This window comes from Episyrphus balteatus, chromosome 2, assembly GCF_945859705.1.
Source record: "Episyrphus balteatus chromosome 2, idEpiBalt1.1, whole genome shotgun sequence".
NCBI classification, from domain to species: domain Eukaryota; kingdom Metazoa; phylum Arthropoda; class Insecta; order Diptera; family Syrphidae; genus Episyrphus; species Episyrphus balteatus.
The window spans coordinates 30,330,515-30,352,889 of record NC_079135.1 but is presented as its reverse complement, the minus strand read 5'-3'; the positions used below and the strand labels follow the sequence as shown (position 1 = coordinate 30,352,889).

Below are 22,375 nucleotides of genomic sequence, written 5' to 3'. Positions count from 1 at the left end.
AATATTTTTTCAAAAACTTTTTCAACTAGGTACAATGTCGTTTTCAATTGGAATCACTCAATGATTCACTCATTCTGAAATCCAATAAAAAACTTTGAATCGCTTCCACCCAATTCTAAAATTTAATATCTGTATTGGTGAAAAATCAAATATTTTGTTTTTGTTTTTTCACTAGGAGAGTAAAAAACTTGCAGCACGCTTCTTAATGATTCCAGGCGCTTCCGGACGGCCAATCGAAAACAACATACCTTTATAAGTATAAGGTTTGTTCGTTGTGAGCTCTAGGGCACTCTGGGTCGCTCCGAATTCGTTGTCAAGCGTTTTTTGTAGCTCCTTTTTCAACCAGAGTTATTTCCTCTGTGTTCGATGTTCGCTGATGAAACTAAAGCTCTGAGGTGTTCGATGTAAAATGAAAACCCGAGAAACTCTGATTTTTTTCACAGTTAATTGAAATGCCTTAGAGTGCCCTGGAGGGGGGAACAACGAACAGAACTATTTTTTTATTCTCACACACAAACGTAGTTTTTATGAGAAATGGAGAAGCTGTCAATTTTTGGCATTTCTGGATTTTGGGTTTTCGGGATTTTGGGATTGTGGGTTTTCGGGATTTTGTGTTTTTGGGTTTTCGGAATTTAGGGTTTTCTGGATTTTGGGCTTTCTGGATTTTTAATTTCGGGATTCTGTCCGTCTCCCTTCTCTTTCCTTATTCATTATTATAGGGGCACCTTTGCAAAAATTAAATTGGTAGGAGGAATATTAGGATTGCTTTAGTCTTTCAAAAGAAATTGGGGCGCCTTGTTCTTCAAAGATGAACGAAGATTTTGGACACCATTGTCCTTCCGGAAGCCAAATAAATTAACCCAAAATTGGGGGGCGCCTTCATTCTTCAAAAAGTTTAGGACAAACAATACGAGCGCCGTTGAAAATGTAAAATAGAAAAAAATTGGGGCGCCTTTGTGAATGTTAAAAAAAAATAAAACATCGATTGGAAAGACTTCGTTATTTATATAACTTTTGTAAAAGTTCGGGGCGCCTGCGGCGCCCCTCAATTCTCGCGCCCCTGGGCGATGGCCCAGGCTGCCCCCCCCCCTAAAACCGGCTCTGCCAATAACAAATAGTCGTTGGCGCGAGAAATGTCATATTTTTCTTTGAAAAAAAATTTATTGGGACGTTGATTTAAATTTTTTTTAATTTTAACACTCATATTGCGATAACACTGTCCAACAATTTTCAACTTTTTAAAATTTTCCAGACAGATTTATATCAAATTTTGTAAAAAATTGGATTCAGTAAGCTCAAAAATTATATTGGTTTCTTTCTAGCAGCTCTAGTTTTTGAAATATTTAATTTTTCACATTTGGGGAAATATTCATACTAATTTCTAAGTTTTTCTTATTTTTTATTAAAGTTTTCCAGAAAAAATTATATTAAACTCAATTGGCCCTACCAATAATCAAATTTAAAGCTAACTGATTGATGACTGATGTGGAATTAAGGTAAAAATTAAAGCGAGCTTAAGATTTGATTATTAGTAAGGCCCAATGTATTTGGGGTCAGTAAACCTAAAAATCACATTCATTTTTTTCTAGGAGCTCTATTTTTTGAAATATTTTAGTTTTCCACGTTTTGGGGGTAATTTCGTACTTATTTTTAAGTTATGCTTTTAACTGTTTGTTAACATTTTCCAAAAATTTTCTTATCGAACCTAATGCATTTGGGTTCACTAAGCCTAAAAATCACATTGGTTGCTTTCTTGGAGGTCTATTTTTTAGATATTTTAATTTTCACATTTTTGGGGTAATTTCATACTATTTTTCTTAGATTTCATTATTACAAGCGTTTTAAAAGTTTTGTTGGAAAAATTTGTTTCGAATGTAATGTAATTCGGTTCAGTAAGTAAAATTAAAAAAAAAAAATTTTAATAAAAACAAATTTAACAAAAAAAACTTGTATGAATTTCTATGAATTTTCATGTATCTATGAATAATTTAAAAACTAGAGCTGCTAGAAAAAAACTAATGTCATTTTTGGAATCAGCCCCCTAAACTTAGTAAGAAATGATAAACAACGGTCTGGAAAATTTTTGTGTGTTGGGCAGTGTAATCAACTATCAATTTATCGAAATTTAATTTAATTTATGGAAAAACTGGTAAACTTTTTAATGGAATTTTTCAATTACATTTTGTCGTCGACTTTCGTCGTCGACTTTTGTCGTCGACTTTTGTCGTCGACTTTTGTCGTCGACTTTTGTCGTCGACTTTCGTCGTCGACTTTTGTCGTCGACTTTTGTCGTCGACTTTTGTCGTCGATTTTTGTCGTCGATTTTTGTCGTCGACTTTTGTCGTCGACTTTTTTCGTCGACTTTTGTCGTCGACTTTTGTCGTCGACTTTTGTCTTCGACTTTTGTCTTCGACTTTTGTCTTTGACTTGAGTCGTCGACTTTTGTCTTCGACTTTAGTCGTCGACTTTTGTCTTCGACTTTAGTCGTCGACTTTTGTCTTCGACTTTTGTCTTCGACTTTAGTCGTCGACTTTTGTCTTCGACTTTTGTCTTCAACTTTAGTCGCCGACTGTAGTCGTCGACTTTTGTCTTCGACTTTTGTCTTCGACTTTTGTCTTCGACTTTTGTCTTCGACTTTTGTCTCCGACTTTAGTCCTCGACTTTTGTCTTCGACTTTAGTCGTCGACTTTAGTCGCAGACTTTAGTCGCCGAGTTTTGTCTTCGTCTTCAGTGTTCGACTTTTGTCGTCGACTTTTGGCGTCGACTTTTGGCGTCGACTTTTGTCATCGACTTTTGTCGTCGACTTTTGTCGTCGACTTTTGTCCTCGATTTTTGTCGTTGACTTTTGTCGTCGACTTTTGTCGTCGACTTTTGTCGTCGACTTTTGTCGTCGACTTTTGTCGTCGATTTTTGTCGTCGACTTTTGTATTCGACTTTTGTCTTCGACTTTTGTCTTCGACTTTTGTCTTTGACTTGAGTCGTCGACTTGAGTCGTCGACTTTTGTCTTCGACTTTTGTCTTCGACTTTAGTCGTCGACTTTTGTCTTCGACTTTAGTCGTCGACTTTTGTCTTCGACTTTTGTCTTCGACTTTAGTCGCCGACTTTTGTCTTCGACTTTTGTCATCGACTTTAGTCTCCGACTTTAGTCCCCGACTTTAGTCTCCGACTTTAGTCCTCGACTTTTGTCTTCGACTTTAGTCGTCGACTTTAGTCGCAGACTTTAGTCGCCGAGTTTTGTCTTCGTCTTCAGTCGTCAACTTTTGTCGTCGACTTTTGTCGTCGACTTTTGTCGTCGACTTTTGTCGTCGACTTTTGTCGTCGACTTTTGTCGTCGACTTTTGTCGTCGACTTTTGTCGTCGACTTTTGTCGTCGACTTTTGTCTTCGACTTTTGTCTTCGACTTTTGTCTTCGACTTTTGTCTTCGACTTTTGTCTTCGTCTTCAGTCTTCGACTTTAGTCGTCGACTTTTGTCTTCGACTTTAGTCGTCGACTTTAGTCGCCGAGTTTTGTCTTCGTCTTCAGTGTTCGACTTTTGTCGTCGACTTTTGGCGTCGACTTTTGGCGTCGACTTTTGTCATCGACTTTTGTCGTCGACTTTTGTCGTCGACTTTTGTCGTCGATTTTTGTCGTTGACTTTTGTCGTCGACTTTTGTCGTCGACTTTTGTCGTCGACTTTTGTCGTCGACTTTTGTCGTCGATTTTTGTCGTCGACTTTTGTATTCGACTTTTGTCTTCGACTTTTGTCTTCGACTTTTGTCTTTGACTTGAGTCGTCGACTTGAGTCGTCGACTTTTGTCTTCGACTTTTGTCTTCGACTTTAGTCGTCGACTTTTGTCGTCGACTTTTGTCGTCGACTTTTGTCTTCAACTTTAGTCGCCGACTGTAGTCGTCGACTTTTGTCTTCGACTTTTGTCTTCGACTTTTGTCTTCGACTTTTGTCTTCGACTTTTGTCTCCGACTTTAGTCCTCGACTTTTGTCTTCGACTTTAGTCGTCGACTTTAGTCGCAGACTTTAGTCGCCGAGTTTTGTCTTCGTCTTCAGTGTTCGACTTTTGTCGTCGACTTTTGGCGTCGACTTTTGGCGTCGACTTTTGTCATCGACTTTTGTCGTCGACTTTTGTCGTCGACTTTTGTCGTCGATTTTTGTCGTTGACTTTTGTCGTCGACTTTTGTCGTCGACTTTTGTCGTCGACTTTTGTCGTCGACTTTTGTCGTCGATTTTTGTCGTCGACTTTTGTATTCGACTTTTGTCTTCGACTTTTGTCTTCGACTTTTGTCTTTGACTTGAGTCGTCGACTTGAGTCGTCGACTTTTGTCTTCGACTTTTGTCTTCGACTTTAGTCGTCGACTTTTGTCTTCGACTTTAGTCGTCGACTTTTGTCTTCGACTTTTGTCTTCGACTTTTGTCTTCGACTTTAGTCGCCGACTTTTGTCTTCGACTTTTGTCATCGACTTTAGTCTCCGACTTTAGTCCCCGACTTTAGTCTCCGACTTTAGTCCTCGACTTTTGTCTTCGACTTTAGTCGTCGACTTTAGTCGCAGACTTTAGTCGCCGAGTTTTGTCTTCGTCTTCAGTCGTCAACTTTTGTCGTCGACTTTTGTCGTCGACTTTTGTCGTCGACTTTTGTCGTCGACTTTTGTCGTCGACTTTTGTCGTCGACTTTTGTCGTCGACTTTTGTCGTCGACTTTTGTCGTCGACTTTTGTCGTCGACTTTTGTCGTCGACTTTTGTCGTCGACTTTTGTCGTCGACTTTTGTCGTCGACTTTTGTCTTCGACTTTTGTCTTCGACTTTTGTCTTCGACTTTTGTCTTTGACTTGAGTCGTCGACTTTTGTCTTCGACTTTAGTCGTCGACTTTTGTCTTCGACTTTAGTCGTCGAATTTTGTCTTCGACTTTAGTCGTCGACTTTTGTCTTCGACTTTTGTCTTCGACTTTTGTCTTCGACTTTTGTCTTCGACTTTTGTCTTCGACTTTTGTCTTCGACTTTAGTCGCCGACTGTAGTCGTCGACTTTTGTCTTCGACTTTTGTCTTCGACTTTTGTCTTCGACTTTTGTCTTCGACTTTTGTCATCGACTTTAGTCTCCGACTTTAGTCTCCGACTTTAGTCCTCGACTTTAGTCCTCGACTTTTGTCTTCGACTTTTGTCTTCGACTTTTGTCTTTGACTTGAGTCGTCGACTTTTGTCTTCGACTTTAGTCGTCGACTTTTGTCTTCGACTTTTGTCTTCGACTTTTGTCTTCGACTTTTGTCTTCGACTTTTGTCTTCGTCTTCAGTCGTCGACTTTTGTCGTCGACTTTTGTCGTCGACTTTTGTCGTCGACATTTGTCTTCGACTTTTGTCGTCGACATTTGTCGTCGACTTTTGTCGTCGACTTTTGTCGTCGACTTTTGTCTTCGACTTTAGTCTTCGACTTTAGTCGCTTTTATCCCATTTTGAAAAGTCGCCCCTCATTTGATGTATTTAATTTTTTTGTAAGACATTAAGAGATTCTTGAAAAGTATACTATGCAGAAGTGGTGTTAAGAAATGAAATCTATTAGATAAAAAGTTACGAATTTATCTTTCAAAAACTCATTTTTCTTTAAAAAAAAAGTTGGTCATTGAAATATATGGAAGTAACTGAAGAATTAGAACCATAGAAACGTTTTTGCTGATTTCTTGAAAGTACTTTTAAGGAAAAGTTGATCAGCGCCCCAAAATTGCTTTAATAAAAATAGTTTTCTTAGTTAATCGCCAAAAACCCAAACATTTGTAAACAACGATAGTTTTCAGGTTTTCACTGTAGTGATATAAAAACTTTTATTTACTTTTTACAACTTTATCGTGAATTTCATTTTTATTATCCAGGGACTTCAATTAAAAACAAACTTTAAACTAGAATTAATTGCTTGATCAGTTTTATAAGTAGGTAGGTATAGTCAAATAATATGAAAAAGGGGTTAAACCTGGGGATGAATACTAATAGACTTAAAGTTTTGTAAATATCTTTGGGACATTCTATAACTAGCTTCAAGTATCTCAAAAAATCTCATGTCCTCAAGTCGCGACTTTTTAGTTCTCATTAAAACCCGCGGATGCTTAGACGTTTGTCTCTGTAGGGACGAAACGTAATGCGACACGCATTATTTTGAACTACAGGTTTACGTTTTTTACTTCTTGTTAACATTTTTAAATTATTTTCCCAATAACTAATCTTATCCGTGACATTGTACGCAATTTCGTTGTATCCAAGTCCTTAAAAGTGTTTTTGAGATAATTAAAGCCTGACATAGAAACAGAAACACAGAATTGCCTACTTTGTGTTCTCCATGATCGTACATGTCATTCCTACTTTATTGTTTTCTCGTATTTCTACACACATACATACATATATCGTTAAAACAAAAAATAAAAATGTTCACTGGGGCGTATACGTGTTTTTTTTTTACTTTAAATTTTTTTTTTGTGGGAAGTTAATAAAAACGAAAGATACCGATAAATAAAAAATAGTTCCACAAATTCCGAGTTTTTTCTTAAGTTCTTTCCAAAAACTTAATTTTTGCAAGTAAAAACCTGCTAAAAACAAAAAAAGAATATTAACCGAAAATATTTTTTTTTTTTAAACCCTAACTTTTAAGGTGCTGGATTTGAAAGGCTCATTCAATATTTAATTTTAATATTTCATATTAAATTCTTGTTTTAATTATACGTTTTTAGTTTTCTTCTACTCCTTAACTTTGTTCAAAAAGGTTAAATGTCAAAAAAATAATCACGTTAATATGTACCCTTGCTTTGACCTTTTGAAATCAATGAAAATAACATTCTTATACCCAAACTACCTTCTCCACCATTTGCTTCCCAACTCCACCTACATAAGTTATAACAACATTTTTTTCAATCCCTCTGGTTTCTATGACGAGTTTGCCTCCTATTCACCTATTCTACCCACATCACATAATTGGAGCCATTTTGTATACATAACTTCACCGGGATTGGTTGGTTTTCTCTGCACACAACATCCCTTGTTCTGGCAGTAAAATTATTCTTTTTTTCTGTTTTTTGTGTGCTATACCTATTTTCTTCTACGATACATAGAAAAAAGGAAGCTATGTACTGGATAGATTTGCGAAAAGTCAGCAAACTCTATACCTACTATGTATTCCATCAGTGTTCAAGCAGGGAGACCTCTATGAAAAGTATGGGCGACACGGACGCCAACAACGAATCATATATTTTGGCAAGCTTATGCGACAAATCGGCGCCATACTTCCCATATTCGGTTTTTGTCTTTTACACTTTATTCGGTAGCCAGGATCTAGATATAGTATCTGTATAGTTATAAAAATGCAGATGACTGTGCAGATAAATTTTATGGGCAAGGAATTCTGAATAGATTCTCCAGAGTTGACTAATGGCACTTTGAAAGTTTCTTTGATTTTATTTACTCTTTTTTTATTTTTTTTTTCCTTCACAAAATTTTGTTTTTGTGTTATTTGATGGCAGAACTGGTGTGGGGCAAGAGAGATATAATAAAAACAAATTGAACTGTAAAACTTCTCATCCATGATAAGAATGAAATGATTCTTGCGATTTTGAGAAAAAAAAAATAACAATAAATCTTGTCATAAATTAACCGAGTTTATGTGGAAAATATGGGATTCAAAAATATAAATACGATCAAAAACCACAAGTTTTAGGTATTTCAAGTCTGAATGAAGAAGAGCGTAGACAATTAATCCACGAAGTTCACGAAATAGGATCTCTATGTTCGAAAATAAGCAAAGTTTAAGGAACGTAAATAAACGTTTATACTGTTCCAAAACAATGCTGAGCATAATGTGGTAGAAAAATATCTATTGGACTTTGTTTGCGTTGGGCGCCATATTAAATTTAATAGAAAAAAAATACATATTCAAATTTTAATTTGCCTTCGAACTCAAAGCCAATTTCCTTTAAAACAACGCAATATCTGTTAAAACTTTCTAGTAAATAATACAAATAGTATACTATATAATTACTTTTTAATAGTTATCATACGTCGAATTCCTTTGAACAAAAAAAAAAAATGGAATCAAAATCAATCTCAATGCGTTTTATGTGTCGTCAACAATAGGATCGTTAAATGAAGAAAATCTAGAATAGAACAGCTCAGAACAGCACAAATACATGAAAACTGTCAGAACAAAACAAATCAGAAATGTACAACTTCAAGTTTCATAGGTTTGACTATTGCCCATCAATTTTAAATATTTTATAAAAAAAAATTTGGTTGTAATGATTTTACATTCAAATAAATTAAAACTAATTGGCATATTTGTTCACTTTTTAAATTTTTTCTTCATAATTATAAGATTCTAAAGAAATTCAAATTTTTGTATTCATTTTGGCTGTGTTCCTTTGGGCTCAGTAAAGTACTTTTTAGTACTTCTGAATCCATTCAAAGACATTTTTTCTATAGAAGAAATGGAGTTGAATACAACCAGAAGTACTTAGCAGTAGATACTTAAGGCCAAAGGAACACAGCTTTTATCATATGTTTGTTTGAATACAATAAAAAAGCTATGCTTGACACTTCTCACTTACATCAAAAGTACGAGCAGAAAAACTTGAACTAAAATGTGCTGGGAAACTTCATTAAACACAAAATGACAGTTTATGAACAGTATGGGGTACCGTTTTCTTCCATGTAACACACTATACTTTTTGGATCTTTTCTGTTCTTTTCTGTACGGATCATATTCATTAAACAGAACTATGTTTCGAGCATGTTTGACAGAACAAAAAATCGATTTTAATTCGATTTTATTTTTTAAAGGAATTCGACAATAATTAAAAAGGAAGCAAAACGCGATACTAATCTTAAAAACTTTATCTCCGCTCATTGCTCCCAAAAGGTGAATTCTCTGGCTGACGACAAAGATCCAATTTAGTTTGTTCAAAGCAACTTTCGCAATTGAAAGTTGCCAACCAACTAGTTTTGACCCATACTTTTCATTTTTATTTCACTTACATATTTATGTATAGTAAATAGCGCTTCCGTTTACAAGATTATTAAATTAAAAAAAAAATGTTTTCCTTTTTGATTATTAATTTAAGTAAAGCTTGAAGTTTCTCTCTTTTTCCCTGTACTTTAATAATAATATTAATATTTTTATCAGGATTGTAAAATCGGAGTCAGCAGTTTTAACTCTAAGCTGACGAAATGTAAAATTATACGTTCGTAAAAAAAGGCGAAAATATAGATTTCAGATAAATTTGGAAAAATATAAATGGGAAATAAAAAATCACGTATATACGCCATAGTGTACAATTATAGTTATTTTTTACTGATGAAAATGGTGCAGTTATTTTAAAATTTGTTTTTGGAATAAGTGTTACTAATGATGGTTCATTTATTTTTTTGTATCTTCTTTGTGAATGTCGTCATTTATATTTTAAGCTAATAAAATTGAATCTATTATTTAATTTCATTTTTAGTATCTACGCGAAACTTTCTACTGTGAAAAACTTCTTAAAAATTTCAGATAATAATCAAATACAACATTGTTATTTGTCTTTTTAAAGAGCAGGTGCTTAAAATTTAATAATCCATCTGCTAAGAGTGGTTTAAGAATTAGTTTAAGAATCAAAAATTATAGTATATCTACCTGAATTAACCAATCTTCGAAAAACTGAATTTGTCTCAGAATCGACATAAGTGTGTGCCCTGTTGCACGTTTATAGAAATATCAAAAATAAGTTTGCAAGATGAGGCATCCTGCAAACTTATTTTTGACGCTTAAAATTCGACTAGAAATGGACTATTAACAGAAAATATTCTCTATGTTTCGCCACACCAGAACTTGAAGAAGCATATCATTATGTCTTCATTAATTGGTGAAAACATTAATTTAAAAAAAAAATAAGAAATCAAAGGAAAGGTCTCTTTAAGTTCAATGCATAAGTAATCGAAAATCCAAAATTGCTTTGAGGGCCGTTTGCTAAGTTATTTGCAATCGAAATATTGGGTGCTTTCATAAATGCATGGTTGCGCAAGTCTGACGAATGCAAAGCTTTCATTAATGCAAATGACAAATGTCAGGTGTTCATAAATGTAAAACGCAAATATTTGCAGCGCAAATGTGCAAATGAAAAAATTCAAATGCGCAATGAATTTAAACTCGAAGAAAGAAGCAACATGATGTAAAAAAACATACAGCTTTCCTTTCTTTCTCAATTCTATCAAAATTTTAAATGGAAATTCAAAATTCAAGTCAAAATAACAAAAATAGCCGCGAATTTCTTGCATTATAATACATTTGTAAACATTTGGAGAAATGTTTAAAAAAAAAATTTTTTTCTTAAAGGATGGAATTGGTTTATTTTGAAGAAGAATCTGAATTGAAACTTCAAACTTTTGACAAAAGAAACAAATCAGAAAAAGTGTTCATAAATTCAAAGTAAAATACATGCGCAAATGGTTTTTCTGACATTAGTCTGATCGCAAATGACGGCATGTAAACAAAGCAACCATATGCAATTATGAAAGCACCCATTATTTTTTTGGTTTACAGTCCCAGTTGGAAGCAGATATCTTCGGATCAAGTTTTTGTTTAAAGATATAAGTTTATAGTGAATAGGCCTATGCATTTAGATGCAAAAATTATAAACCTTTTTTTTTAGATTTTCGACAAAAAATCCAAGGTTAACCCCTTTTAAAAAAAAAACGCTTTTTAAAAAATTTCCACGAAATCCATCGAGTGGCACATCGAAAGAAAGGTCTTTCTAGCCTCTATTCATGATCAAAATCTAAAATTTTCTTTTAGGTCAAATTGCTGAGTTATTGGCAATCGAAATATTATTTTTTTGTCTAACAGTTGGAAGCAGATATCTTCAGATCAAAGTCTTCAATCGAGTTTTTGTTAAAAGATATAAGTTCACAGTGAGTAGGCCTATGCATTTAGTTACAAAAGTTACAAATCTATTTTTTTTTAGATTTTCGACAAAAAATCCAAGGTTAACCCCTTTCTAAAAAAAAGCACTTTTTAAAAAATTTCCTCGAAATCCATCGAGTGACACATCAAAAGAAAGGTCTTTCTAGCCTCTATTCATGATCAAAATCTAAAATTTTCTTTTAGGTTCAGTTACTGAGTTATTGGCTATCGAATTATTTTTTTTTTGTCTAACAGTTGGAAGCAGATATCTTCAGATCAAAGTCTTCAATCGAGTTTTTGTTAAAAGATATAAGTTCACAGTGAGTATTGGGCACAATGGGACTCACTTCATGTGCAAGAAGGGCTACTCAGGCGTAAGTGGGAATCCGCAGATGGTAAATCCTATGTAATGCAGCTAGTCGTACCTCAGTCAAAGGTAAATGATGTTCTCCGAGAGATGCACGGTGGAATTTCTGGAGGCCATTTAGGCATCAACAAGACGCTGGAAAAGCTACGACAGCAATTCTACTGGTTACGTATGAGAGAAGACGTTGAAAAGTGGTGCCGAAAATGTGATACTTGTGCCGCTAGCAAAGGACCAGCTAGAAAAATCCAAAGCAAGATGCAGCAGTACAATGTGGGTGCACCTTTTGAGAGAATTGATGCATTTAGATACAAAAGTTACAAATCTATTTTTAGGTTAACCCCTTTCTAAAAAAAGCACTTTTTAAACAATTTTCTCGAAATCCATCGAGTGGCACATCGAAAGAAAGGTCTTTCTAGCCTCTATTCATGATCAAAATCTAAAATTTTCTTTTAGGTCAAATTGCTGAGTTATTGGCAATCGAAATATTATTTTTTTGTCTAACAGTTGGAAGCAGATATCTTCAGATCAAAGTCTTCAATCGAGTTTTTGTTAAAAGATATAAGTTCACAGTGAGTAGGCCTATGCATTTAGATACAAAAGTTACAAATCTATTTTTTTTAGATTTTCGACAAAAAAACCAAGGTTAACCCCTTTCTAAAAAAAAGCACTTTTTAAAAAATTTTCTCGAAATCCATCGAGTGACACATCAAAAGAAAGGTCTTTCTAGCCTCTATTTATGATCAAAATCTAAAAGTTTCTTTGAGGTGCAGTTGCTGAGTTATTGGCAATCGAAATATTATTTTTTTTGTCAGTTGGAAGCAGATATCTTCGGATCAAAGTCTCCAATCAAGCTTTTGTTCGAAGATATAAATTCATAGTGAATAGGCCTATGTATTTAGATACAAAAATTACAAATCTATTTTTTTTTAGATTTTCGACAAAAAATCCAAGGTTATCCCCTTTTAAAAAAAAAGCTCTTTTTAAAAAAATTCCTCGAAATTCATCGAGTGACACATCAAAAGAAAGGTCTTTCTAGCCTCTATTTATGATCAAAATCTAAAAGTTTCTTTGAGGTGCAGTTGCTGAGTTATTGGCAATCGAAATATTATTTTTTTTGTCAGTTGGAAGCAGATATCTTCGGATCAAAGTCTCCAATCAAGCTTTTGTTCGAAGATATAAGTTCATAGTGAATAGGCCTATGTATTTAGATACAAAAATTACAAATCTATTTTTTTTTAGATTTTCGACAAAAAATCCAAGGTTATCCCCTTTAAAAAAAAAAAGCTCTTTTAAAAAAAAATTCCTCGAAATCCATCGAGTGACACATCAAAAGAAAGGTCTTTCTAGCCTCTATTCATGATCAGAATCTAAAAGTTTCTTTGAGGTCCAGTTGCTGAATTATTGATAATCGAAATAATATATTTTTGTCTAACAGTTGGAAGCAAATATCTTCTTATCAAAGTCTCTAAACAAGGTTTGTTTTAAGGATATAATTTTATAGTGAATAGGCCTTAGCATCAAGGTACACAAATAAATTGTTTTAAATTTTTCAAGAAAAAAATGCAAGAATACAGAAATTTCCAATTTATATGCGTTTTCATTTTTCAAAGTAAAACAAATTACACATACGCCACAGTGACCCTTGAGTAAAAAATGTTGTATCGCCGCCATTTGGTCAGTGATACCAGTGACTTGATCGTTTAGTGTTTTCTAAAAGAGTTAAACAATTAACTTTAAAATAAAATGAAATCAATTTTGTTGTGTTTTGTAAAAAGATTTTTTTTTTATGTTGAGTAACAAAAGAATTATTTAATTTATAAATTAAAACGTAGAAAAAAAATTATTATTAATTATAGAGGAATTGTTTTTGTTTATAAGCCTTCAAGTTCACAATTGTATTTATTATTTATTTTCTTTAGAGAAAAAAAAAGAAAGATAAAAACTAAATAGAAAATATAAATTTTTTTCTAGTTTCCAAATTATACAAAATCACAATAACAATTCGGTTTTTTTTTGTTTTTTTTTTTTTGATAGCTAATTACAATTATTTTTGTTTAACAAAAAAAAAATTAACTGTAAAAGTAAGTATAGAAAGATAACTAGCAAACTATTTGTAGACTTTTTGTGTACACGTACATCTACAACAACTATGAATGATGAAGATTCTTGATTTGTTTCTTTGTTTTTTTTTTTTTATTTATTTTTTTGTTTTTGTTTTTTTTTTTTTTAACTTTATTAATATGGAATGACGAGATGTACTGCACACATTTACAGTTCTTTCAAAATAACAAACTTAATTATACATCAAGTTGACTAATATTTTCTTTTTTTTCTATTTTTTTTTACTTTACTTCCCCTGTTCTAAAGTTGAACTTAAAAATTATTTCGGATACAAGCCTCCAAGAATATCTAGGATCTTTAATCTGTGTTTTTCTTTTTCGTTTATATTTAGTTGCTTGCATTGAGATGGGTATAAAAAAAACTTGAATATTATTTTTTAGAAAGATCCTTTAAATTCGTTTTGGCTTAGTAGAATTTTTTCGCCTGAGCTTCAGATCGACTTCTGCAAAAGAAAACCATTGTTCAATTTATGTTTGTTAAGAAGTTGAAAGTTCAAATTAGTACCTGTAAAGATTGTAGAGGAATACCAATAGAAGCTGCACTGCGGTAACGGCAAGGAATAGTGTCACTCCAACACAATTTCCAGTGGGACACGATGAAAGTGGCGATGCATTTGGTGAGTTTAATCTGAAATGAGTAAAAATAACATTGAAACAATTGCCATCAGTTAAAATTTGATAACACTCACTTTTGACCAACGACAGTCATTCCCTGTTTAACTTGATTAAGTCCATCACGCATTTCGACAACTAGCGATTGAATGTCATAGCCTGAAGCACTTTGAATTGACGCTGTTGGTGCTCTAGCTTGATTTGTGATAATCGTATCAGAGCGTGTGTTTATCTCACCAACTAAAGTTCTTATCTCTCGGATAGTGTTGATTAGCATATTTTGATTATTCAACATCATGTCGACGTCAATGCGACTAATTGCGCCCACAGAACCTGCGCCTTGAATTGCTGGAGGTTGTTGTCCACCAACTGGAACTTGTGCTTGTTGAGCACCACCAAGACCACGAGATACCAAAGATAGAGTATTTTCTTGTCTTCCAATGACTTCGTCCATTTTGCGTGACAGTTCTCGCAATGTTTCGCCAATTTGACTTTGTCCTTGCCAGATTTGTCTCAATTCACGTTGATTCTCTGATTCGTAGAATTCTTCCCATTCTTCGTCGTGTTTTGCCTAAAATGATTTATCAATAAGAAGTTTATAGAAACATTTTATGGTTAAATATGCTATGTAATGGTCTATTGCACCACCTTACAATTTTGTGAATTACAAACGTTTGTATCACAAATTTGTAAAATAATCAAGTTTTGTCATTTGTAAAATTTTTTTAGAAAACAAAATTGTAGTTGTGACTCATAAAATACAAATTTGTTAAAAAATATGATTTTTGGTTGCACAAAAATAAGTTTGTAATTGTAAACTACAATCAAAAAAAATGTGAAAAATCTACTTTATTGTAAGTTTATGTTGCAATGAGGATCACAAATTTATTAATGTTTGTGAAAAGGTGATTCTAATTCCGTAATTCTAAAGCGGATTTCGTTGTACGAAAAAAGTTAATTGGCTGTGTGAAAATTATAGTTCTACTAATTTAAACTCAATTACCGATCATTGTAGCCAGAATATTTTAGAGGCAAGGAGATAAATTTGAAAAATCTTTGAGCCAAAAATAGCCGCTTTCAAAAATGGTACAAAATACGCTTATTGTTTTTATTTTGTAAGAGATTTTTAATTTTTTTTTTTTTTCAATTTTTTAGCTCATCAGATTTTATGTATAATTATTTGTTTTTCATTCTGTTCATACATTTTGGTAAATTTTTAATACAAAAAATGAAAAAGGAGCGAGTGAAATTTTCAAGGCCTGCTCGGCGATGAATCGACGGTTCTGGCAACACTATCAACTATTTTACTTAATAGTTCACAAGCAGAAGAAATATTATTGTACCGGGAATACAACATAAAACTGAAAGAAACTGGGTATTAATCTTTTTAAAAACTTTACATTGGCTGGGAAACAGAGGTTTTGCCAAATAACATTTCTTACACGTTTTCAATCTTTTTCTTTACTGAGAATACATGAGAATAATAAAATATTTAAAATGATCTTCCACTAAAAACACTGTCCAACGCACAGAAATTCTACAAACCGTTGTTTATCTTTTCTTTCTGAATGGAGGGTGCTGATTCCGAAATCAACATTTTTTTTATTTAAAAAATTCTATTTGTATTTTTATTTAACTTACTGAACCGAAATACATTACATTCAAAATAAATTTTTCCAGCAACTTAAAAAAAAATGTGAAAAATTATAATGGGCAGGTCAGAAACGTTAGGGACTAAATATTTAGGTAATTTCTCGGTCTCTGATTGGTCAGCTGTCAAAAAAAATCCTTCCAATTTAGTTAATTTTATTGGAAAGCTGACTGGAAAGTTAGGCAAAAAAATGTTCCCTAAAAATTTAGGAAAGTTTTTTTGTCAACATGACAGCAGGTTGTTTTTATTTAAAGAATTAATTTAGCAAAATTAAATTTATTTGTGTGAAAAACAACTAAAAAGTGCATTACCATTTATAATTAATTTTATTTATTCATTACAGTTAGGTGACATCACATCCAAACTAATTTAGTCAATTAACTCAAATTTCCGTTCAGAAAATGACGTTGCCTAAATATCTAGTCCCTAAAATTTCCTGAATGTGCCCAATATCTTAATTATAATTATAATTTCTAAAGCTCTTAGAAAGGAACCAGTGTGATTTTTAGGCTTAGTGAACCTAAATACATTAGGTTCGACAAAAATTTTTCTGGAAAATACTAACAAGCAATTAGAATAAGCATAATTTTTAAATTAGTAAGAAATTTGAATAACTGAAATATTAAAAAAAAAAGAGCTGCTAAAAATAAATGGTTGTGATTTGTTTTTATTTTGTAAGAGATTTTTAATTTTTTTTTTTTTTTTTCAATTTTTTAGCTCATCAGATTTTATGTATAATTATTTGTTTTTCATTCTGTTCATACATTTTGGTAAATTTTTAATACAAAAAATGAAAAAGGAGCGAGTGAAATTTTCAAGGCCTGCTCGGCGATGAATCGACGGTTCTGGCAACACTATCAACTATTTTACTTAATAGTTCACAAGCAGAAGAAATATTATTGTACCGGGAATACAACATAAAACTGAAAGAAACTGGGTATTAATCTTTTTAAAAACTTTACATTGGCTGGGAAACAGAGGTTTTGCCAAATAACATTTCTTACACGTTTTCAATCTTTTTCTTTACTGAGAATACATGAGAATAATAAAATATTTAAAATGATCTTCCACTAAAAACACTGTCCAACGCACAGAAATTCTACAAACCGTTGTTTATCTTTTCTTTCTGAATGGAGGGTGCTGATTCCGAAATCAACATTTTTTTTATTTAAAAAATTCTATTTGTATTTTTATTTAACTTACTGAACCGAAATACATTACATTCAAAATAAATTTTTCCAGCAACTTAAAAAAAAATGTGAAAAATTATAATGGGCAGGTCAGAAACGTTAGGGACTAAATATTTAGGTAATTTCTCGGTCTCTGATTGGTCAGCTGTCAAAAAAAATCCTTCCAATTTAGTTAATTTTATTGGAAAGCTGACTGGAAAGTTAGGCAAAAAAATGTTCCCTAAAAATTTAGGAAAGTTTTTTTGTCAACATGACAGCAGGTTGTTTTTATTTAAAGAATTAATTTAGCAAAATTAAATTTATTTGTGTGAAAAACAACTAAAAAGTGCATTACCATTTATAATTAATTTTATTTATTCATTACAGTTAGGTGACATCACATCCAAACTAATTTAGTCAATTAACTCAAATTTCCGTTCAGAAAATGACGTTGCCTAAATATCTAGTCCCTAAAATTTCCTGAATGTGCCCAATATCTTAATTATAATTATAATTTCTAAAGCTCTTAGAAAGGAACCAGTGTGATTTTTAGGCTTAGTGAACCTAAATACATTAGGTTCGACAAAAATTTTTCTGGAAAATACTAACAAACAATTAGAATAAGCATAATTTTTAAATTAGTAAGAAATTTGAATAACTGAAATATTAAAAAAAAAGAGCTGCTAAAAATAAATGGTTGTGATTTTTAGACCTACTGACCCCAAATACATTGAGTTTAATATATTTTTTTTCTGGAAAATTTTAATAAACGCTTAAAATATGGAAAACTTTAAAATTTGTATGAACATGCCCCCAAATATGAAAAATTATATATTTCAAAAACTAGACCTGCTAGAAAGAAACCAATATGATTTTTGAGCTAACCAAACCTAAATCCATAAGATTTGATATAAATCTTTCTGAAAAACTTTAACTTTTTATATTCATATGACATTTCTGTAACAAACCAAAATAGATCCAACAAAAAAACATACGAAGCTTGTAAATTTCTTTTGTCTTTGAGAACTTAATTTTTAAATACTATTTGATCGAAATATTACAACATATTTCACAGAAATTGCGTTACAAGTATTTTATTGACAGTTTATTTTGAAAGTTTGGTTTTCTTGAAAATTGGCAGGTTCAGAAACGTTAGGCACTAAATATTTAGGTAACTTCTCGGTCTCTGATTGGTCAGCTGTCAAAAAAAGTCTTTCCAATTTAGGTAATTTTATTGGAAAGCTAACTGGAAAGTTAGGCAAGAAAATGTTCCCTAAAAATTTAGGAAAGTTTTTCTTGTCAACATGACAGCAGATTGTTTTTAATTAAAGAATTAATTTAGCAAAATTGAATTTATTTGTGTGAAAAAACGAGTAAAAAGTGCATTATCGCTTATAATAATAATTATTTATTCATTAAAGTTAAGTGAAATTTGGTGTCTTCTCCATGCGATCGGTTAAATACTTAAGTAAATTTCGAAATTTGACAATACCATAATATCCAAACTAATTTAGGCAATTTACTCAAATTTCCGTTCAGAAAATGAAGTTGCCTAAATATCTAGCCCCTAATATTTCCTGAACGTGCCCAATATGTAAAAAAAAAATAAAAAAATTCAGAAAATATATTTTTTCTCTCTTAACTTACAAGGTTTTCTTTGTGGACTTTCGGAATGTGTGTAGAAGTAAATATTTAACTGTTTGTTGTTTGTATTTTTGCATTTTTGTATTTGAGAACAGAACTTTACTCTTTATATTTTTATTTCTGAATGTAGAATAAATGACTAAATTGATTTTTTTTTTAAATACGTGTTTTGTCATTATTCAAGGCAAGTGCTTACATGTTATTAGTTTTAAAATAATATGTTCTTGACATATTAAGGGTTAAAAATTTGAAAATTGTTGGCCAGTGTTTCTTTAAGTTGTTTACGCAGGAACGTTAAAAAAAATTGTGATTTAAATTTGTAACTTACAAATTCCAAATATAAATAGTGCAGCAATAAATTGTAGTTTTACTGTACAATTTGTAAGTCTCATTACAAATTTTGTCACCTCAATTCAAGAACCAGCTCACTTGTTTTTTTCGTCTTTGAGAAATCTGTGTTTTCTTCCTCTTTGAACCAATTTGGCATAACTGCCATGAGCAGAGCAGTGTTGTTTTACCAGTATTTTCATGAAAAAAAAGTCTGGCCAACAATTGAATAGGTTTTCTTGCAAATTTTCTTAAAACTACAAAAATCAAGTTAGCTGGTTCAGTAGACAATATGTGAACCCACTTATTTGTTGTTCGTGCAAAGCAAATTCAAAAACATAAAATATAATAATTGTCAATTACAAGTACAAAATTGTGGTTGTAATTTGTAAACTGATGCAATAGGGCAATGCCAGAAGCTTACTCACCTCATCAGGATGATCCTTTCGGTATTCCTGCTTTTGTTTATCGAGTTTGTCTTGATACTCCTTGAATTCCTGTGTCAGTTTTTCAGAGTTCTCCCCTTGATTAGTCGGCTGAGCAAATTGTCCAGGAGCATGCAGAGAAGTCGTCAAAAAGTGGAAAACATCATGATCATCAGCCAAACCACCAGTTGCCGCCGAAACTCCAAAGTAACCGTTCTTTGGAAGGAATACCCCATCCGCACGCAAACACATTTCATAATCTTCATTATTATTCGTCATTCCATTATGGAACAACACAGTCAAGACATTATTATAATACTCAATACGAGCACGAGTTGGGAATGGCTTATTCCTAAAATCTCTCAGACATCCCGACAAAAGTTGCGTCGTGGCATCATTCTGATGATCAAACTGTTTAGTTCCATCATTCACAACAGCCATAATATAAGGATTATTGTGTTTATTATCGTTGTCAAACGAATCAAAGAACAAACCCAAACCATTCCATTGGTCAGACGAACCAAAGACCTGGCCATTGTAATCACCCTTCTCTTGGGTATACCAGAAAGCCAAACCATCGGCCCCGATACGACCTCGACCTGTTACCCGGAACACGATTTCCACATCCCACCAGTCGAAGGTGGTCTTGGCTTTTGTCCAAATGGCACCCTTTTGGGAGCGCAACGAAGGTGCCACACGGACACTTTCAGCACTAGCTATAGCATCTGGAATTTTTGAAATTGGGTTGTGTGTTACGAAATGTCTTTAAGTTTCTTTCAAAAATTAGAGCAAACAAAATAATATTCCAAAAAAAAATCGTACGCGTGTCAATATTTTCGACATGTAACAAATTTTTTTCATTGCATTTCATTCACTCTTATTGAAATCATCATTAATTGAAAAGAGATATCAAATATACTGACGTGGTTGTTAAAAAAATTTGTACTTACTTCCACCGTACTCCCAGAAGGGAACTGATCCATCTCTTTGCGCTAAATATGGTGGTTTAAATGAATATTTATATTCAAAACGTTTATGAACACCAATAGTTGGATTATTTAAGTTTGCTAGGACATTTTTTATTGAAAATATTAATAAAATTGTAGAAAATAATAAAATACAAGAGGAGCGCAACGTCAAACCGGTGACAGCCATTTTTGACAGCTTAATTCCATCGTAATTTGTCTGAAGTTAGTTGTAGTTTGTAGTTTTAGGTAAATGAATGAAAGTTCATTGTAGTTAGGACTTGAACCTGAAATGAATTTTTGTCTTGGGTGAAATTAGCGCCATCTAGCTTTTTTGTTGGAAAGAATACAAATAATATTTTTAACGGTTTTAACGTTATTTTTTTTAAATGATCATTTTCTATAGGAGATTGGGAAGAAGTGTTTTTTTATGTCAAAAGAGAAAAAAAAAAACATCTCATACAAAACGTAAAATTTCGATATGATTTTCCTTTTCCAGTTGCAACTCTTTGAGCCCACTGAACAGATTATTATTTGTAGAATTTGTACACACATTAAACTACTGTTCTGAAAGTTTTTCTTAAATAATTTTACTATTTATTTTTTAGTTTTAAGGGCCATTTGATGAAACGAAAAAGTTGAACATATATAAGCTCTTATTATTCCCTACTTTTTCCTCTGCGTAAACTGTCACATAAGAATTAATGAAGAACATAAATGCTTAAGTTTCGATTCAGCAAATGGACCTAGCGAGTTATCCTCCTTCGATTTCATATAAATTAGGTGTGCTTCCGATAGGTAAAAAACCTCTTCGATTAGTATGAAATCGGACACCAAAGATTCAAATAAAATAAAATGCACGACTGGATCGCACGTACTTGCTCTTGTAGTTCACAGTATCTTTATCTTAAATATTTATTGGAAATTTAAGATTTTGTTTGTAGTCGCGAAAAAAAACAAAAAAAAATCGAAAGTTTAAAAATTATAAATTAAAATTTTTTTTTTCAAAAAAGTTTAAACATTTTTTTTCTTACATTTTATACTTCAAAATGATGTCTGTAAATTCTTAATAAAATTGACTTATGCTTTGATGAAATATAATGAACTTAAAAAATATAACAATTTTTGAAAAACAGCAACGCCATATTTCCGTTCTCCGCATTTTTTGAGAAAAACTAAAAACGCAGTTTTGTTAGAATCAATAAGTCTATTACGTATATCAAATTTAATCAAAATCGTTAGAGCCGTTTTCAAGAAAATTGCAATACCTCGAAAACGTTATATGGGAGATATGCGTTAAAAAGGAGATATTAAAAAAATAAAAAAAACGGGTCTAAAGAACAACGTAAAAATCATCTGTACCAAGTTGCAAGCAAATCCATTTATCCGTTTAGGCCCTAGCTCGATGTACAGATGGACGCACAGACCAACGGACAGCATGACGAAAACCACTTTTTTGATCTTCTCCATCATCGTAATGTTGGTTTTGATTAAAACCTCAATTTTTTTTTTCTACACGAAACCAATACTTGCCCTATAGAGCAAGTAAAAATGCAATTAGATTTATTTTTATTTTTAGAAAAAAAAAAATTTTTTTAAACCCTAGAGCCGATTAAAAAATAAAATGCACGACTGGGGTCGCACGAACTTGCTCTTAGAGTTAAAGTTGCTTAAATTTTTAAGACTTTTTATATAGAAATTTGGAAAAAAAATAAAATTCGTTTTAAAAAAAAAATAAAATAAAATCTGAAATTAAATTGCCCTCCAAAACAAGTATGCAGTTTTGATTGATATATTAACATGCATTTTTAGAAAAAAAAATTTCAAAATCGTTAGAAAAAATCGTTTTGGAAAAAAAGTTTAAAAATAAAATTGGTATGCCATTTTGTAGAAATCACTAATAAACATCTAAAAACAATTTCAAAAAAATTAAATGTCCCGTTTTCGAAAATTTGATTTTTGATTATTTGATTATTTTTTTCAAAATTTTATTTTTGGCTTATATTTAAATTATATAAATGCTTCTTCACAAAAAGTTTCGTTGAAATCGAATAAGCGGTTTTGGAGATAATCGGATTTGAAAAAAACGGTTCTATGGCAGGTACCGTTAATAATGATTTTCATAAAAAATTTTTTTCATTAAAAGATAGACCTTAACTTTAAACTAACACTTGAATTTTTTAAACAAAATCGTTAGA

General features: G+C 32.0%; 1 protein-coding gene across 1 annotated transcript; it reads right to left on the bottom strand.

Annotated features, from left to right (window-relative positions):
- Positions 1 to 13,295: 13,295 nt before the first annotated feature.
- On the bottom strand, positions 13,296 to 20,401 carry LOC129910721 (protein ERGIC-53). The gene is made up of 5 exons (XM_055988211.1): positions 20,163 to 20,401; positions 19,216 to 19,937; positions 14,074 to 14,567; positions 13,890 to 14,012; positions 13,296 to 13,827 (listed from the first exon to the last, which is right to left on the bottom strand). Exons 1-5 carry the CDS (start codon positions 20,365 to 20,367, stop codon positions 13,791 to 13,793), a joined length of 1,581 nt encoding a protein of 526 aa, XP_055844186.1. The 5' UTR covers positions 20,368 to 20,401; the 3' UTR covers positions 13,296 to 13,790.
- Between the last annotated feature and the right edge of the window lie 1,974 nt (positions 20,402 to 22,375).